Source organism: Solea solea, chromosome 14 (genome assembly GCF_958295425.1).
Source record: "Solea solea chromosome 14, fSolSol10.1, whole genome shotgun sequence".
NCBI classification, from domain to species: Eukaryota; Metazoa; Chordata; class Actinopteri; order Pleuronectiformes; family Soleidae; genus Solea; species Solea solea.
The window spans coordinates 20,613,961-20,631,643 of NC_081147.1; the positions used below are offsets into that span (position 1 = coordinate 20,613,961).

Here is a 17,683-nt window from a genome sequence, read left to right on the forward strand (position 1 = left end):
TTGAGTTACTGTTTACTTTTTTTTATAATTTTATAAACAAAAACATTTCTGGCCATTCTCCTCTGACCTCATCCCTGACCGTTTTTCGGTGTGAAAATCCCAGCGGTTTCTGATCGACAAACATGCCACTTTCAGAGTCACTTAAATCGCTTTTCTTGCCCATTCTGACACTCTTCTGAAACTTCAACAGGTTGTCTTCCCTAAATGCACTGTGTTGTTGCCATGTGATTGGCTGATTAAATATGTGCATGTACAAGCAGTTGAACAGGTGTACCTCATAAAGTGGCCATTGAGTGCTTGGCTTGGGGAAAAAGTTTAATTCTGGTTTTATATTCAAGATTATCAATGTAGTGCAATGCAATGATATGGACTTTTAAAGGGAATTAAAGCATGACTTTTGATTGCTGAGCCATACAATAAAAAATATATAATAAAAACAGTGAATTCATTAAGCCAGCTGTTGCTATTTTAGTAATATCTCTTCATCTTTGACATCCTGGCTCACCTGGCTAAAGCATTCAGAGCTATAGCGCCTAACCTTTTGTACAGTAAGAAGTTAATCTTCATTGTTGCTACTTTGGTGACTCTTCAGTTGTAAGTCGCATGTTCCAAATTTTGTTTGGTGAATAAAATGATGGGTCTTCTGGAAGTTTGTACAATATATATACAGTATACATGGTTTCTCCACATCATACCTAGTTTTTACAGTTGCGTTTTGTCACTGAAAGTCAATGTCTGTTCATGAGTCTCTAAGACCTGATTCTCCTAGAACTTGTTCTTTGTAAATAATATTTACTGAAAGCTCACATGCCTCACTTACATTACTGTCTATCGAGTACATACAGTACAGTGGATGCAGTGGACATGCAAACATGGCCACTCATGCTAACTGGGTTATTGTTTCATTGCCGTCGCTTGGATTCAATTTCAATTTTATTTTTTTTCTCATCAGATTCTAGCCTGAATTATTCTTGTATGGGTATCATTTAGGAGTTTTTGGCAATGCTGCAATATCAACATATTTGCATTATAGTTGCATACCTGTATGTCAAGTGTAACTCACTAAAAGCATAATGAACACTTGACTTTGGTGACATGACTGTTTCATAATGTATGATGTAAAGTAGTGGCTATAGTAAGTCTTATCTGTATCTGTCAGACTGGTTGTACTGGTTATTTTTAAACACGGATACTCAGGTAAGTCACATACGATGTAGTTCTCACTGTGACATATTACTAAAGTATGCTGTTAAATATCCTGGGTTAAACTGAGGGATTTTATCTGAGGGATTATTTACAGTATTAGCTGTGCTGATGGGATGAACAAAACCTCCAAAAGGTACAGTGGAATCAAAAACACCTATGACACAGTTCAGACAAAAGCTGAATTATAACCTTGACAAATGTAGGATTTACTGCAGGACTGTTGTCACTGGGTGCCCCTTCTAAACGGGCGTGTTCATTTCCACCACTATGAGACCGCAGCCTCACTGTTCAGCTTCACTCTCTGGAAAGGGGTAAACAAGCGTGACTGTCAGCAGCAAATACGCCACATCACTTTCAGTGGATACATGAACACACCCACATCCTGTTTCTCATGAAAGGCTTGGACATGCAAGACACTTAGTTATAATAATCAGGATTTACCCTTATGGTGAGAAAATCTGGATACGTTTGTCATGTGTAATCCTAAAGATGAGGCGACACAATACAAGGACACCTTGTATAAAATCAAATGCAAAAAAAAAGCAGGATCTTTCTTTTATTTGTGAATGACAGTTATTGAATTTTCCCTTGGGTTACACAGCTACATTTATAGGTGTAAACATTTGACTGGCAGCTCATGCTTCGCTGTCAAGAGCTCCATGATTTCCAGGGGATGTGAGATGGGCTTGCGGGGTGTCGATCATTTATACGTCTTCATGTGCCACAATCCATCATTCAGATAGTGAACGTTCTCAATTCCAATTCCCTTGTTGACTTTTTCTCTGTTTGCAAAAGACAAATACGGGTCAAGATCACACATCGTAAGTACAGTGAGGAAATGCAAGTAATGCAAGTAAGGAAAAAAATGCACACAGGCCTTACATGCTTTCTGCAGTCATTTTCATAACGCCAACACTCAGTGCATGTTGTTTGCCCTCTGCCATGATGGCCTGCATCCACTTGATAAAGGAAAAAATGTCTGTGGGTTGACCTAAATTCAATTGTATGTTGCCAAAAAAACCTCCTCAATATATTGGATGTTTAAGCATTTCAGTGCTATAACAAATACTGGTTCATTATCAAACTGTGTTGCCAAACACTGCCTGTGCATTTTTGTGGTTTTTGACCACCACATTTAAATTAAATTTAGGGTCAGGCGTTTCAGACAGTAAAGTAAAATAATTAACAAACCTTTTCATTTCACTCAGTTGTCATACTACTACTACCTTGCCTGAGTTTTCGCACAGATCATAATATAGTTCCTACAGATGCCAGCCAGGAAATAAGAATCTATTGAATAACCACTAGAGGGGGCTACTCCACTGGTTGCCAGAAAAACTACATGTACTATAAACAGGATATCACCACAGAAAAAACATGGTGTTACTGTACTATTATCTTCTTATTACAACACTGTTACCATTGTTGTTACTAAACTGGAAATTGTATTAGTGACAGGACAGATAATTACCTTACTATGACCATGTTATACTAAGTGATATTAAATACACATAGAAACCAGAACATTTTAATAAAGTTCTGAAAAACACAAACACTCTAATCTGTACAGTTGGCCCTCCAGCCTTGTTCGCACATGTGCAGCGCAATTTATCCAAGGATACAACTACTGTGTCAACATCAGCCGGGTGGAGTTTAGCACCTGGTGACGTCAGCCCGGGACACATGATGTTGGCACCACTTAAGACAAATTTAATGGCTCCTTTGTCTACTTGCTGGTGTGGAAGAATGAAAGGATCTATGAAGAAAAAGTAATAAATTATCAGAGTGGAAAGAATTACATACAGCAAATGTTTGTTAAAGTTGTCAGTCGGAGAATTTACACTTATGCAACAGCCTGAGTGTTGGGTAAAACGGTCCTTCTCTCTGTCTGAAGAAAAGCAGTTCTCCATTCACTGTTAGGATTTCAATGTGTTCATGGCTGAATGGGAAACACAAATAAAGTAATCTAAACACATCCACAGCAGGAAAAAAAATGCCGATGAGAAAAACGAAATCTATCTTACCATCTGACTATTTTAACAGGGTCCTTTTTTGGCATTATGTGATTGAGCCATGACTCGATATCAGGAAACTGTATCAACAGCTGATTTTTTATTCCTTTGATCACTGATGTTTTCAGCTGGATACAGTTTGATACATTTTCCTTCTCATCAAATCTGAAACAGAGGACAAGGTATACATAAAGATGAGTCTGCCTGTCACATTTAACTCTTTACATTAATTCTACATTTTATTTAGGACTGCGACGATTAATCTGGGACTTATATTCAAAAACAAGCGTGTGCTGCTCCGTATACCAAAGAAGTGATTAAATCTGAATAATTTTCGTTCCAAACATCAAAAAAACAGTTGTTAGTTGCAGCCCTGATTGTGTTAAGTTGACTATTTTTAATAAACAGAAGGACAAATTTTTAAAGCTAGTATCAACCGATGTCCACAACATTGATCAATTAGTTATTTCAGTCATAACAGCTGAATACAACCTTTCAACAATTGACTGAAATGTATATAGAAATTAATAAGGAAGTAGGTTATGGCTTAGGGAAAAAATCTTAGATTTTAGTAGTGAGTATTTGACACTGTGAGAAACTGTTTGGCAATCTCCAGGCTGAGATGCCAACGATGTTTAAGAAGCACATAGGGGCCTGCATAGTCAGTCATCATCTACCGCTTTATCCTCTGCCAGAGGGTCGCGGGGGGTGCTGTGCCAATCTCAGCTACATCAGGCGATAGGCGGGGTACACCCTGGACAGTTCGCCAGTCCATCGCAGGGCCACACACAGATAGAGACAAACAACCATTCACTCTGACACTCACTCCTATGGTCAATTTAGAGTGTCCAATTTACCTAATCCCCACATTGCATGTTTTTGGACTGTGGGAGGACGCCGGAGAACCCGCAGAAAACCCACGCACACACGGGGAGAACATGCAAACTCCATGCAGAAAGGCCCTTGTTCCAACCGGGGCAAGGAGAGAGTGCGGACCACTACACAACCGGGGGCCTGCATAATTATACATAATTATAGGAATACTGTATGTTGAGAGTTCCAAGTGACATGAAACTTTCCAGAGTCCTGAAAAAAAATCAAGGTGTTTCATTTTATAGATTACAGCTTAGAGCAAAATTATAGATCAAGGACAGTGAAAATGCTCATCACTAAAAGTGTTTTTAAAAAAAACCAAAAGGAATGCATTTAACTCTCTGCTTTGTAACTAAAGCAGAGAGGTTCTAAAGGGCTAAAGTTTTTTTTCATGTGATAGTTTAGGTCTGATTTAACGTTTTTCTTTCAGTTTCTCCCTCTCTAGGGATTGCCACAGTGGATATTCTCTGTAAATTGCTTTATTTATTTACTTATTTTAAATAAAACAGTATATTTCAGGACATTGGTGGAGCATTTGGGGACAGAAGTTTGACATTTCTTTGTACAATACTTGGACATTCTGAAAAACGATTTATAGCTAAAATTAAAAATTGACAGTACAATTATTTAATAAAAAAATGTAAATACCATCTGAAAACCTATTCGACAACTGCAATATAATGCAAGTGATTGTCAGTAGACAGTTTAGCAACATATAACCACGTTTCACTATTAGCAATGATGAACGTAAGCAGTTATGTGCTTACACTTGTCATTTCATTCACTATTTGCATAAATGTTCCTATTCAAGTTATCACGGGATTCATTTAATGTTCATTGTTTTGGGTCTGACTCAGGTCGGACCCAATAACTACATAATATTTCACAAGATGACAGCTCATGCCTCTATATGCTTCATTGATTTACACAGACTTGATTAAAAACAGGGATTTCTAATAACCATTTAGCGTTAGCCATCTAGCTAAAGCTACAACAGAAGTCATCGGCAACGTACTTTTTAAACATCGTCCTTGGTCGTTGTTACCGCGTTTTCTCAACAGTGACAACACTTGTCCGTATTTGCTGTGCCACGGCGAGTTTGACGAAACACAAGGAAAAACGAAGACAAAATAAAATGTAATCTGTTAAGTGATGCTAGAGCAGTGTCCCACGCCTGTTTAGCAACGGAAGGCCGCCTTTCATCTCCCCTTTGGCTTCCGCTTCCCCCGGTAAGACTATGGATGGTGTTTTTTAATTGCTGCCCCCCACAGGCGTTATCTCGTCATTGCTACTTCTGCCCACTAATAAATTGTGTCTAGAATTTACAGAAGCACAACTTTTCACCACATATATACAGTGTTGTAAATTTAACTTCGTTACTGTATTTAAGTACAAAATTCACATATTTTACTCAACTACATTTCCAATAACTATATTTGTTTCTCAATACTACCAAATCAAATCAGAAGAGGAAGAGTTGATAATTTCACTTTAAAGTCTACCACTGAGGTCACTGCACTTTAATACTAACCCTAACTTTTTTACTTCTAAAACTGAAGTACATTTTATATCAGAAAATTACCTTTGATAAGTGAGTACAGTAAATGCCATACTTTTATTTAAGTAATATTATATAAAAAGTGACTTCAACTTCAACCAAAGTCATTTTCTGGTCAGATATTTATTCTTTTACTCAAGTATGCCTTGAAGGTACTTTATACAAGACTGCATGGTTATTTAATCTGGAACAATATCCTGTGTGTATCCATATGCAATATCCATAAGGCGAAGGAACTGTTAATATTAGATTACTTTCTCCATTAATTGAGTAATTGTTTGGTCCATAAAATGCCAGAAGATGTTGAAAAATGTTGATCAGTGTTTCCCAGACCTGGAAATGATGATGTTCTCATGTGAAATCCAAAAACTTGTTTAAATTCTTTAAAAAACAACAACAAATAAAGCAATTAATCGATTGTTAAAAATAGTTGACGATTGATTTAGTAATCGAATAATTAAGTGATTGTTTTAGCCCTAATTAATATAATCCTGATAACTGTGCTTCACCTTTTCAAGCATTGTTCATATACCATAAATATCATCAATGTCTCAATCAATGTATGTGTGTATATCATCCATGGTGTATATACATCCATCCATTATACCTTCATCTGACGCCATCGTGTGGCCAAAACAGTTACAGCACAGCAGTCGGTTTACAGAAAAAAAAAGGAAAGGGAAAAAACACGCTGGGGCAAAAAGTAGTTTTGTACCAAGTACTTCCGGTGGGGTCATCGACTCGCTTTTTCTTCGTGATTCTTCCCCGTGTTTACCCACGCGTGTTTTACTCTCGTGTGAGAATGTGTTTTGGCGGCAGCTACATTTAGCAAGTGAATAATAGCGTCCAGAGGCCGGTTCAGTTTAACGCTCCGTTTGAACGACTGTACCAACGCGGTGAGACAAGAGAGGCAAAAGAGGAAGCAGTAGCCAACCATCTTTCTTCTCCTGCCAGCAATAACAAGAAAGAGAGCAGGCTAGGTCTAAGGAGAGCTGTGTAGTTTGAGTTTAGCGACTGTTTTACACAACATTAAGGATTCGGGTTCAACCGTCCGAGTGTTGCGGTGCATTATATTCAAGCTCCCGGGCACTGAGGTCACCCCGTCGCCGGTAATCCTGGAAGTTTGGGATCAGAAGACTGGCTGTGAAGAATCAGTATTCCCGTTTTTTCATGTTTCCAACAGGTTTATCTTCCCCTAACCCCCCACCACCGCCAACCCAGGAGGCAAGACCAGCAGCCACTGATGTCAAAACCGACAGCGGTAACATCACATCTCCGAAGAAGAGGAAAATAAACGGCTCTGAGAGGGAAGACGCCGCTGACACCATCTCACCCTCGCCTCCCAAGACCCTGAATTCCCCTTCTCCCTCCTCCTCTCCCACTCCGATACACATCCAGAAGAAGTTGAGGTTTGACGACTCGGTGGATTTCATTGGACTGGATGTGAAAATGGCTGAGGAGGCTGCCGCAGCGGCTGCGTCTTGCTCGAACAACAAGAGCAGCAAAGCCATGTTCCTGCCCGGCGGCGCGGGGCACCACGCAAACGGACTGACGAAGACCGCAGCCTCTGGCACTTTCTCCAACAATAAACCCGGCGCTGCCAAGAAACTAGTCATCAAGAACTTCAAAGGTAGCAGATACACACACGCTGTGATTAAGACTCACATTAGTCCTATAACTTTATTTAGGAAAACTCCCGTTTGTGTTAATTTCATGTCACAACAACACAGTGAGTGTTGTCAAGTGTAGGGATGCTCGATTCAACTCTGTCATGTCCGATATCGAAATCACAACCTACCGAGACCGATATCGGTGTGATACAGTAGTACAAGTGAAACATCTTTTTAAAGTCTGTAACATTTCTCAGTTTGTTTTTTTTGATTTCCATTAGCGGTCGTACCTTGTACTTGGTGCTTTTTTTTGGGTACCTGGTCTGGTGAAGTTCCAAGCGAGCTGAGCCATTGGTCAAAGAGTGTCCTCACTGGAAGAGTGATGAGCCTAACCTCCGACACAGGAATAAAACTGAACAATGCCGAACTGTAGATCAATTAAAAATACGTAAAAAAACACACTCTGAAAACATGCATGAATCTCCAAAATTTAGCAAAGAAATGTCTAAACACTCAATATTTAAAAGAGGAGTTTGGTGGAATTAAGCGACAGCCTTGCTGAAAGCCCGGCGATCATGAGGCAAAATCACAACCTGTTGAGCCGTAACTTCAGTTTTGGCGACTGTGTCAGATGGAGTCTGTGCTTTCGGTCGTGCAGGAAGTACTGACCTAATCTTTTCAATTAACTGATTCTCATGATTCAGTTACAGAGAAAACAACTGTGTTTGCTCGTCACTAGTTTGTGTCTCGTTTAAAATTATGTCACAGCAATTTCGTTGTACTGTCGTAATGGAAAACAGCATGCCTATTACCAATGTCTCTGTATTTGGGAATGGGTTGGATCTGATGTTGACCAGGACCAAAATGATCTTATTTAAAGGTGCTTGTAGTTGTATTTGAGATGACCAATTTGATCCATGATTTTACAGTAACTGAAAATCCACACATCACATGATTATATGAATTCTTATTTTTCATTACCCCAGAATGAGCCATTTATGTTTATATCAGGAGCTTGGTCAGCTCTACAGAGGCTCCATGTTTATACAACAGCACACAGTGAACAAACTGAACAGCTCCTGAGTTATCAGGCTAACTGACCTAAGGCTGGGCGATATGGATTAAAAATAAAATCTCAGTTTTTCCCACACCAAACGTGATTCATGACGTCTTAAAACAAACTACAGATAACAAAGAGATGACTCAAACAAGTTTTGCTTTTATTTTGTCTTTATTTTCAAACACTGTTAGAGTGAAAGCGCAACAAAAACAAGCCTCGAAAGAAGAATATAAACAAGATAACCGGCCCTGACAACAGCAACGCTTCACTGGCTACAAACAATGTCCCAACCTCCAGGAACTTAACTATGGGAGCCCTAGGGGAATGTCAGCTGTGGAAGATTAAAGAAAAAACTATTTTCATTAAAGTGATAAAATCAGTTTATCACCCAGCCCTAAACTGAAGCCTACATAGGTTCTCCAACACATTTGAAAGGGACAGGTGAAGGGAGGGATATTTGAGCATTGTCTCTTTTTGGATAATCCACCATGTAAAAACCAACATATACTACCCTGATATTGCTAAATTTCCACTATGGTGTGGTAGGTTTACCAAGGTAAATAAAAAAAATATTTAGCATTATTTCCTGTACACCCCTCCTTTACTTAAACCCTGCTGGACTTAAAATAGAAATGTACACAAACACTGGTTTTAAAATAGCTCCGTTGACACTGGTGATTCAGCATGATGGTTCAGGAGGACATGTTAGGCCCGCAGAAGTTGACAGTGTTGTCATTGTAAACAATGTGTGTGTGTGTGTGTGTGTTGTTTTCACTTGCAGAAAAACCCAAGTTACCGGAGAACTACACGCAGGAGACCTGGCAGAAGCTGAAGGAGGCGGTGGAGGCCATACAGAACAGCACGTCAATCAAGTACAATCTAGAGGAGCTCTATCAGGTATTGGTGCCCACCTGTTGGTATCATCTGTGTTCAGGAGCTCCTCTCTTGTCATGTTTCACTGATATATATTTTTCTTTTTTTTTGTTCTCCCAGGCCGTCGAGAACCTCTGCTCACATAAGATTTCTGCCAAGCTTTACAAACAGCTGCGGGCTGTGTGTGAAGACCACATCAAGGCACAGATTGATCAATTCAGAGAATATCCTTTACCTGTACTGTTTCTGGCATGTCTTCACAGGTAGTCGTTTTTTTTGGCCCCTGTTGAATAAATGCGCACATTTGCCTTAACATTCTTTTTACGGATGCCCTGGACAGTGTGCTTTTCCTCAAGAAAATTGACAAGTGTTGGCAAGATCACTGCAGACAAATGGTATGTAGTATAACCTCGATAAGTCAAGTTGTAGCTGCCATGTATCCCTTGAAAGTCTGTTTAACATAATGTCACGTCTATGCAATTTGTTTAGTGTTACAGTTTCATGTTTAAAGGAGTATTGCAATGATTTTCGCCTCCCCCAAGTTATGGGTTTTATGAGAGGCATATGGTAGAAGAAAGGTAAAAAAAATCACAGCAGCAGAAGAAGGGTAGGCCCTCACATTAGTCCCTAGTAGTAAATGGGCAGTTTAATTACACTAGATATTAATGAGCCAATGAAGAAGGTTGTGTGGTGCATGCAGGAAAACCCCATTAAGAACTAGGGAGTAGATCGACTGTTGAGAACTGAACAGTTGAAGTGATACACTTCTCACAGGCAGAGGTTTCTATATCATCTTTTCAGTTGTCTCACCTTTGCTGGTGTGAAATTTGGTATTGCATTTTGATTTATTCAAATGATGTGTGTAATATAGGCTTTCTATTAAATAAGTTCAATGTTTTTTTCTGAAAAGTTTCTTTAAGAGATATGAATAGTATACAACAGTTGGAATCTCAGTAGTTATCCTTGTGAAATACCCCCTTTTAAAGTGAAGAAGAAAATGGTTGATAACGTGATTGTTGTTTGTCATTGTTTCACAGATCATGATTAGGAGTATATTTTTGTTTTTGGACCGCACCTATGTTTTACAAAATTCAATGCTACCATCAATCTGGTGAGTGAGTGACCGACCCCTGCTGTAGCTTAACAACAGGAGGCTGATTTCTGTTAACGTGGCTGTTGACCGAGTTCATGTGGTCTGCAGGGACATGGGTCTGGAGCTGTTCAGGTTCTACATCATCAGTGACCTGAAGGTCCAGAGTAAAACCATCGACGGGATTCTGCTGCTCATTGAGAGGGAGCGGAACGGAGAGGCGATAGACCGCAGTCTGCTGAGGAGCCTGCTGAGCATGCTCTCTGACCTGCAGGTAACTAACCGCGGATCATGTTATTTTCTCAAATTTTGTCCCGTTGCTGTCGTTTTACTTTTTTTGTCGTCATCAGATTTATCAAGACTCCTTTGAGCAAAGATTTTTGGAAGAAACCAATCGCCTGTATGCTGCAGAGGGACAGAGGCTGATGCAGGAGAGAGAGGTGATTGAAGTGCCACTGTCACAACAAACTGATTATTAGATAGAAGAACCCAAAGTGGTCTAAATTGGCCACCCTGTGCTCTGGGTAATTACAATCTGAAATACACACTTTCTTCTTTTTATTGTCAACTAAAGACCCACTTGTGATGCATGCAGTGTAGCTACACTCTTAATTTAATCAATCAAATATTAAGGCATACATTGTAAAACCCGATTTTGGTCTGAGTAAAGCTGCAATGACTTTGAATTTAATTGCCAAAATATTGCATTTTGGTTTGTGGACAAAACAAGGCATTTAAGAACATTTGGGAAACATTTGTTTTAACATATTTTGACATTTTATGGACCAAACAACTTCACTGAAGAAACAAAAACAATCACTGAATTGATTATGAAAGTAATAGTTAGTTGGAGTCTGATTATCTCAAAATGAGAGAAACCCAGTTTATTATGAAACAGAAACTAAACCACAAAAAAGAGAAATGTATCCATTACTCATAACCTGCAGTACAGACACCATAAATATTGTGTTTGTTTGAGTGAAGGTTTTTTTTTCTTAGTGTTTGTTGCAAAACCTTTTACTTAATTAAAATAAACATAGACATGCACTTTGCAACTTTTAGCTCTGTCAACTTGCTGATGCGTCAAATTGAGGCATATTTTTAGTCTTGTCCTTAACATCTCTGGTTTCGCTGCAAGGGTTGACATCTGACAGTTTGATGTTTGCCGGCACGGAGTAAAAATGTTTTACTTGTTTATGAATGTAAACGCAAATTCGGTTGTTACTGTCTGAGATTCAGATATTAGGATTTCTGTACATGCATGTGTTGCACAATTATCACAATCAAGATTTACATAACACTGTTTAGTTTAGTTCAGTTTATCCAAGGTAAACTGTTACTTTTTGTCAGATGGAGAAAGTAAGAAAATCAACTAAATATATGGGCCAACAAAGGCACAACCTATTGATAATTAGCTGCCCTGATGTCTAAATTCAGCATCAGCATTGGACGTAGAAAAATCTTTAGCCTGTAGGTGTAAAAGAAGTGTTGGTGTAAGTTTTCGTACCTGCTGTGTCAGCCTGTGTTTTTGTAGATGGAAGCATGTGCACTGGAGTAAAGGCATCATTCAAGTGGCAGTAAAATTAATTTCATTGCGGTGTAAATAAACTGCTCTCTTCTTCTTTCTTTTTTTGTTTTAGGTACCAGAATATCTTCATCATGTCAACAAACGTTTGGAGGAGGAGGCAGACCGAGTCATCACATATCTCGATCAGAGCACACAGTGAGTGTCAAACTTTAGTGTTCACTATGGAATTTAACACTGATGTAAATGCTAAAAGGTTTTGCTTTTTCGTGTTGGTAAAGTCCCTTTTTCATGTGTGGATAAGGCCTGAGAGAGATTCATTTGTAAACCGGGTGTTTTTTTTTTTTCTACCTCCCCCCTCAGAAAGCCGCTCATTGCTACTGTGGAGAAGCAGTTACTTGGTGAACATCTAACTGCAACACTGCAGAAAGGTATGCAACAGTAAAATGCGAGTGGCATTACAGCAGATGTTAAATGTGCACCGTGTTCATCTGCGTGGCTGCAAGCTGTTTAAGTTCTGACCTTTCACTTTCTGCTGTTACAGGGCTGACTCATTTGCTGGACGAGAACAGAATTCAGGATCTGTCTCTTCTCTATCAGCTCTTTAGTCGAGTGCGAGGTGGTGTTCAGGTTCTACTGCAGCACTGGATAGAGTACATAAAGGTACCACAGCATCACATGTGATTAAAAAAACAAAAAAAAACCCTGTCATTTCAAATGTTTTGCTGTTTCACGTCGTTTTCTAATGTCTCGAAAAATCACCATCCAGGCTTTTGGAAGCACAATCGTAATCAATCCCGAAAAAGACAAAACAATGGTTCAGGAGCTGCTGGACTTCAAAGACAAGGTGGATCACGTCATCGACATCTGCTTCATGAAGAACGAGAAGTTTGTCAATGCCATGAAGGAGGCGTTCGAAACATTCATCAACAAACGGCCAAATAAACCTGCGGAGCTCATTGGTCAGTAACTAACCTGTCACTAAAATGATCATATAATCCTAATCCTAATGTAATAAGGAACTTTAAATGTACTTTTTTGTTTACAGCAAAACATGTAGATTCAAAACTAAGGGCAGGAAACAAAGAGGCAACAGATGAAGAACTAGAGAAGATGCTTGATAAGATTATGATTATCTTTAGATTCATCTATGGTAAGATTTACTGTTGCAATGGTCTTAATTTAGTGATTTCTTTTTCTCTCTGTGGGTGTGTTTAATGTAAGGATGTGCTGTCATTGTAGGAAAGGACGTGTTTGAGGCCTTTTATAAAAAGGATCTAGCCAAAAGGTTGCTGGTCGGGAAAAGCGCGTCCGTTGACGCTGAAAAGTCAATGTTGTCAAAGCTGAAACATGGTAAGTTTTATTGACCCGTCGCACACTTCCATACACACAAAAACACAAAATGTGAAATAAATCACAAAGGGAGAACCTGGAGTGTGGCTCACACATTAACTGGTGGTGTTTCCTCAGAATGTGGAGCAGCATTCACCAGCAAACTGGAGGGGATGTTCAAAGATATGGAGCTTTCTAAAGACATCATGGTGCAGTTCAAACAGGTAACTGGGCTAATGTGACCTAAAAGTGCAAGATATTACTGTGTAAATTATGGGATATATTCTATATGGCGTCACTTACAGACGGCTCACTCATTTAATCAGGCTTTTTGTCTTTATGGAGTCAAGACACAAATACAGAGGCTTCTATAATGTAGACTTGCTGAGTCTGGTTTTAGCCCTAACACAATAACAAATCGGCTGGCTGTGCTTTGGGAAAAATACTTTTAGTGCTATTGACTGCAGTGATACAGTCCTTAAATGATCAGAAAACAATATCTACTGGTTTGTTTGTTTTTCCCAGGCAAATTGTGTGTAAACATTTACACAACAGCAAATTACAGCATCCAGAGGTTTTCACATGACACTATTGTACTGATAAGGTCTAAAGAAAGTGTAGTGTTGTGCTGGAGTGGCAGGTGGGTATCGTAACATGTCTTGTGTGTTTCCTGAAGTACATGCAGTGCCAAAACATTCCTGGCAACATTGAGCTGACTGTCAACATCCTCACTATGGGTTACTGGCCAACCTATGTCCCAATGGAAGTGCACCTGCCTGCTGAGGTCAGTGCTGAGCAAATATTTAAATTTATAGTACATGTTGTTTTTATAACCTCCAATAAATATACCGAGTGTTGCTTGGTCTTTGTCCAGATGGTGCGACTGCAAGAGATCTTCAAGACTTTCTACCTGGGCAAACACAGTGGCAGGAAGCTGCAGTGGCAATCGACACTAGGCCATTGTGTTCTAAAAGCTGAATTTAAGGAGGTGAATAATTAATTCTCAAGAATTCTCTGACGTTTTGCGCACTCTGTGCTAATTTATAAATGTAAATTGTTTTTTGATTTTTCTTCCAAAAGGGCAAGAAGGAGCTGCAGGTATCACTTTTCCAAACACTCGTTCTACTGATGTTTAATGAAGGAGAGGAGTTCACCTTGGAGGAGATCAAACTGGCAACAGGAATAGGTTTGTACAATCACGTCAAAGTTTATTTTGGCAGCACGTGCCAACAAAATGAGATCTATTGAGTTGTCTTTAAAACACTGTGTGTCTGCCGGTTCACAGAGGACAGTGAACTGCGTCGGACTCTGCAGTCACTCGCTTGTGGAAAAGCGCGGGTTCTCACCAAAGTCCCTAAAAGCAAAGAGATAGAGGACGGCGACAAGTTTTCCTGCAACAATGACTTTAAACACAAGCTCTTCAGAATCAAAATAAACCAAATCCAGATGAAAGAAACGGTAAAGCTAAGAAAACACGGTAATCAAAAGTTTTCTTAATTTGAGTTAGGAAATTATTTTAACTTTTTTTATCATCTCAGGTGGAGGAGCAAGCCAGCACCACAGAGAGAGTCTTCCAAGATCGTCAGTATCAGATAGATGCTGCCATTGTGAGGATTATGAAGATGAGGAAGACTCTGAGCCATAATCTCTTGATGTCCGAAGTGTACAACCAGCTCAAGTTCCCTGTGAAGGTATGAAGCATTGTTGCGTTACATTGCATACAGCAACAGCAGGGGAAGAGAGGAGAGGAAAGGAAAATGTCTTTTCTGGCTGGACTCAATCCGCAGATGTTTAGTTGCATGACCTGCATCTTAAACACACAGGCCACTTGTACGCTTCACATCTCTAAGGAACTGAATTTAAAGCCAGTGTTCAAATCCCATATTCCTGTTTTACCTTCAGATTTCAAAATGTATAGACTTTATCCATTTTCTTCCATCATAGGGGTTATTTTTCTTAGTTTAAAAACTTGCTGAACATGTACCCTGTTCAGGAGGATCAAATACTAGATTTTACTGAACAAATCATGTCGATGAGAATCCTGTTGTGTTTAACTTTAAATATAAACAAATGTCCATGGCATTCAAACTATTGTCAAATGAGTTTACACTATCAGCTCTACACAACTCTCTCAAATATATTGGTGTTTTGTTTTCATGTCACCTGGTGACATTTCCCACACTGCGCGCAGGAAGTGATGCATGTAACGCACAAGATGCATACAGTTGGAATACGGCTGCAAACGCCCATGAATTGTTTTAGAAGTGGAGTCATATTTATTTTAATCACAATCACAACTTTAGCTTCTCATGCACCAATAGAACACAAAACAAGTGCTCCCTTAACCTGACTACATACATGCCTGCTGTCAGGATGACTCGCGTTGTGAGTAGCTGTGTGTGTTTTCCTCTGTCGTACAGTTAGCGGTTAGCACAGGTAGCTGAAACGGTGTGAGCTGCTGGACAAAGGTACAACCAAATCACAGTGTGTGTGTCGCAGCAGCACAGGCCTCCTCAGTGTGACAGTGCACATCAAGGAAAAATAGTTTGGCAGTGACTTGGGAATTACTGGTAATTGGCTAGAAGTTCTGCAGTGGAGGTGTAAATAACTGTGAACACAGTTTGTTCTCTGGACTTTTTACAGATTTTGAAAAGCACAGGTAGGACTGATGACTTTATCAATGGCTCTGTTCAGTTCTTACAAATTGTGACAGTGTCAAAGTGATCCAGCATGCACCCTGAAACTGACAAAGCTATATAGTAATATATCAATCAATTTACCCTTTTTTTTCTGTGACCTGTTGAAATGGTGTTGTGCAAAAGGTCTATTGGAGGCACTATTTCTTGTTTAGCAGACAAATTACACCAATCCTTGGTAAACTACATCCTGAAGGATTTTTATTAGAATTAAGGAAAGTAGATATTTTATGTAAGTTCTTCTTTTCATATTTTATTGTAGGTACAGCTCCTAGATGTTAGTCGTTTTAATGAGACTTAAATTGCAATCAGATAAGTTCAATGTCTAACATGAATCTGGTTTTTCCATTGTGTGAACCTTTGCGTGTGTGTGTGTGTGTTAACTTCTGCCTCCTTCTGCCTACTTTCCCCACCAGCCTGCTGACTTGAAGAAGAGGATAGAGTCTCTTATTGACAGGGACTATATGGAGCGTGACAAGGAGAACTCCAACCAGTACAACTATGTGGCTTAACGAAAGAAAAAGTGACAGAAAAAAAAGAGATGCAGATGATGCAGACAGCTTGAAAGCTGTTCTGAGTGATCGGTCTCTCAATCTTTTTTGCTCCAGTGGATGTTAACATTTATCATCTTCAACCTAGCGACCGACGAGTGAATGGATACTGCTCGCTCCACAGGGCTTTTGTCAGGGGTCTTCTGATCCTGTGGACTGCATGCCCATTGAAAAGAGAATATTGTCCATATTTCTCAGTGCCTCTGAGAGAGTTGGGCTACCGTGGACAAAGAAGACTTACAGATGTTGTTTGTTTGCTCTTTTTTTCTTTCTTTTTTTTTAATGGAGAGGAAAACTATTTATTTTCAAACTTAGATTCTCCTTTGACCATAGTTTGAATCAATATGCTCTTTGTTACCAAGTCACTTTTTTTTCTTTTTGTTCACTCAGTATCAAGCAAATGCTGACACCCTTAACTTTGCTCTAAATGTACCTACCACACATTAAAAGTAAACAAAAAAAGGATAAAAATGATTAAACTAATGCTTGTTTCTTCAGCCAGTGTCAAATGTGGGACTTTTGGACTAATGTGGGACTTTTGGACTAACTTAAAGATTAGGGAACTGATGATTGGTAATTGATCTGTGTCAGATGAATGATCCTGCAGCAAGGTTTTACAAGGCCATGGAGCTCTTTGATAAAGCTGTGATCATAAATACACAAAGTATAGTTTGTGCCAAAAAAAAAAAGGAGCACTTCATGTGTTATAAGGTGTACTCAAGCTGCTAAAACAGTTCAGTTGTTTCAGTATATGCATTTTTTTTTCTTTCTTTGTGTTTGTACATACTTCCCAAAAGTTACATGATCCCATCTGAAAATCAGCTGCTTTTTAGGCTTTTGTTAACCCGTAGAAAGTATACTAAAAGCACAATGTCATCCGAGCTCATCCTCTCATCTTCCCTGGCATCATATCACACATACACTATATTTTCTGGGTTTTTTTTGTAAGTCTCCTTGTGGGGCTTGTTGGCCTTTGCTAAAAAAGCAGGAGTGGATCACCTCAAAAAAAGGTGAAAAATATGACTGATAATAGACATGCCCTTGTTTGTACGAGTCTGTTAGATTTATTGCTTCAGATTAAAACAACTGTTTCAATTGGGGTTTCTTTAATTAGTCATTGTCATATAAATACATCTCATTGTCTTGTATAAAAGTGACCCATTGGTACATTTTTTTCCCCCTCTCCGAATCTATTAAACATTCACGTTCTGTTAGCCTTTACTAGTCCATACAGTACAATAATTAACTTGGTAAAAGTGGGTGACCGATTCAAAGCTGGGCTGCAGTCTAATTTTAA

The 17,683-nt window shown here is 39.2% G+C and overlaps 2 protein-coding genes across 3 annotated transcripts; one reads left to right on the forward strand and one right to left on the reverse strand.

Annotated features, from left to right (window-relative positions):
• Positions 1 to 1,749: 1,749 nt before the first annotated feature.
• Positions 1,750 to 5,314, reverse strand: mcts1 (MCTS1 re-initiation and release factor). Of its 2 annotated transcripts, none has more exons than XM_058648977.1 (6): positions 5,107 to 5,314; positions 3,231 to 3,383; positions 3,048 to 3,145; positions 2,829 to 2,962; positions 2,089 to 2,156; positions 1,750 to 1,988 (listed from the first exon to the last, which is right to left on the reverse strand). In XM_058648977.1, the coding sequence occupies exons 1-6, from the start codon at positions 5,115 to 5,117 to the stop codon at positions 1,907 to 1,909; spliced, it is 546 nt and encodes a 181-aa protein (XP_058504960.1). In that variant the 5' UTR covers positions 5,118 to 5,314; the 3' UTR covers positions 1,750 to 1,906. The 2 variants fall into 2 exon arrangements, with proteins under 2 accessions (XP_058504960.1, XP_058504959.1); XM_058648976.1 differs by lacking the exon at positions 5,107 to 5,314 and adding an exon at positions 4,076 to 4,208.
• A 1,027-nt stretch (positions 5,315 to 6,341) lies between these two features.
• Positions 6,342 to 17,481, forward strand: cul4b (cullin 4B). The gene is made up of 20 exons (XM_058650240.1): positions 6,342 to 7,279; positions 9,101 to 9,216; positions 9,313 to 9,416; positions 9,518 to 9,587; positions 10,230 to 10,303; positions 10,394 to 10,556; positions 10,633 to 10,722; positions 11,923 to 12,005; positions 12,171 to 12,238; positions 12,352 to 12,470; positions 12,577 to 12,769; positions 12,856 to 12,960; positions 13,050 to 13,160; positions 13,278 to 13,363; positions 13,816 to 13,923; positions 14,014 to 14,127; positions 14,220 to 14,325; positions 14,425 to 14,597; positions 14,678 to 14,830; positions 16,252 to 17,481. The coding sequence occupies exons 1-20, from the start codon at positions 6,820 to 6,822 to the stop codon at positions 16,345 to 16,347; spliced, it is 2,592 nt and encodes an 863-aa protein (XP_058506223.1). The 5' UTR covers positions 6,342 to 6,819; the 3' UTR covers positions 16,348 to 17,481.
• Positions 17,482 to 17,683: the final 202 nt, after the last annotated feature.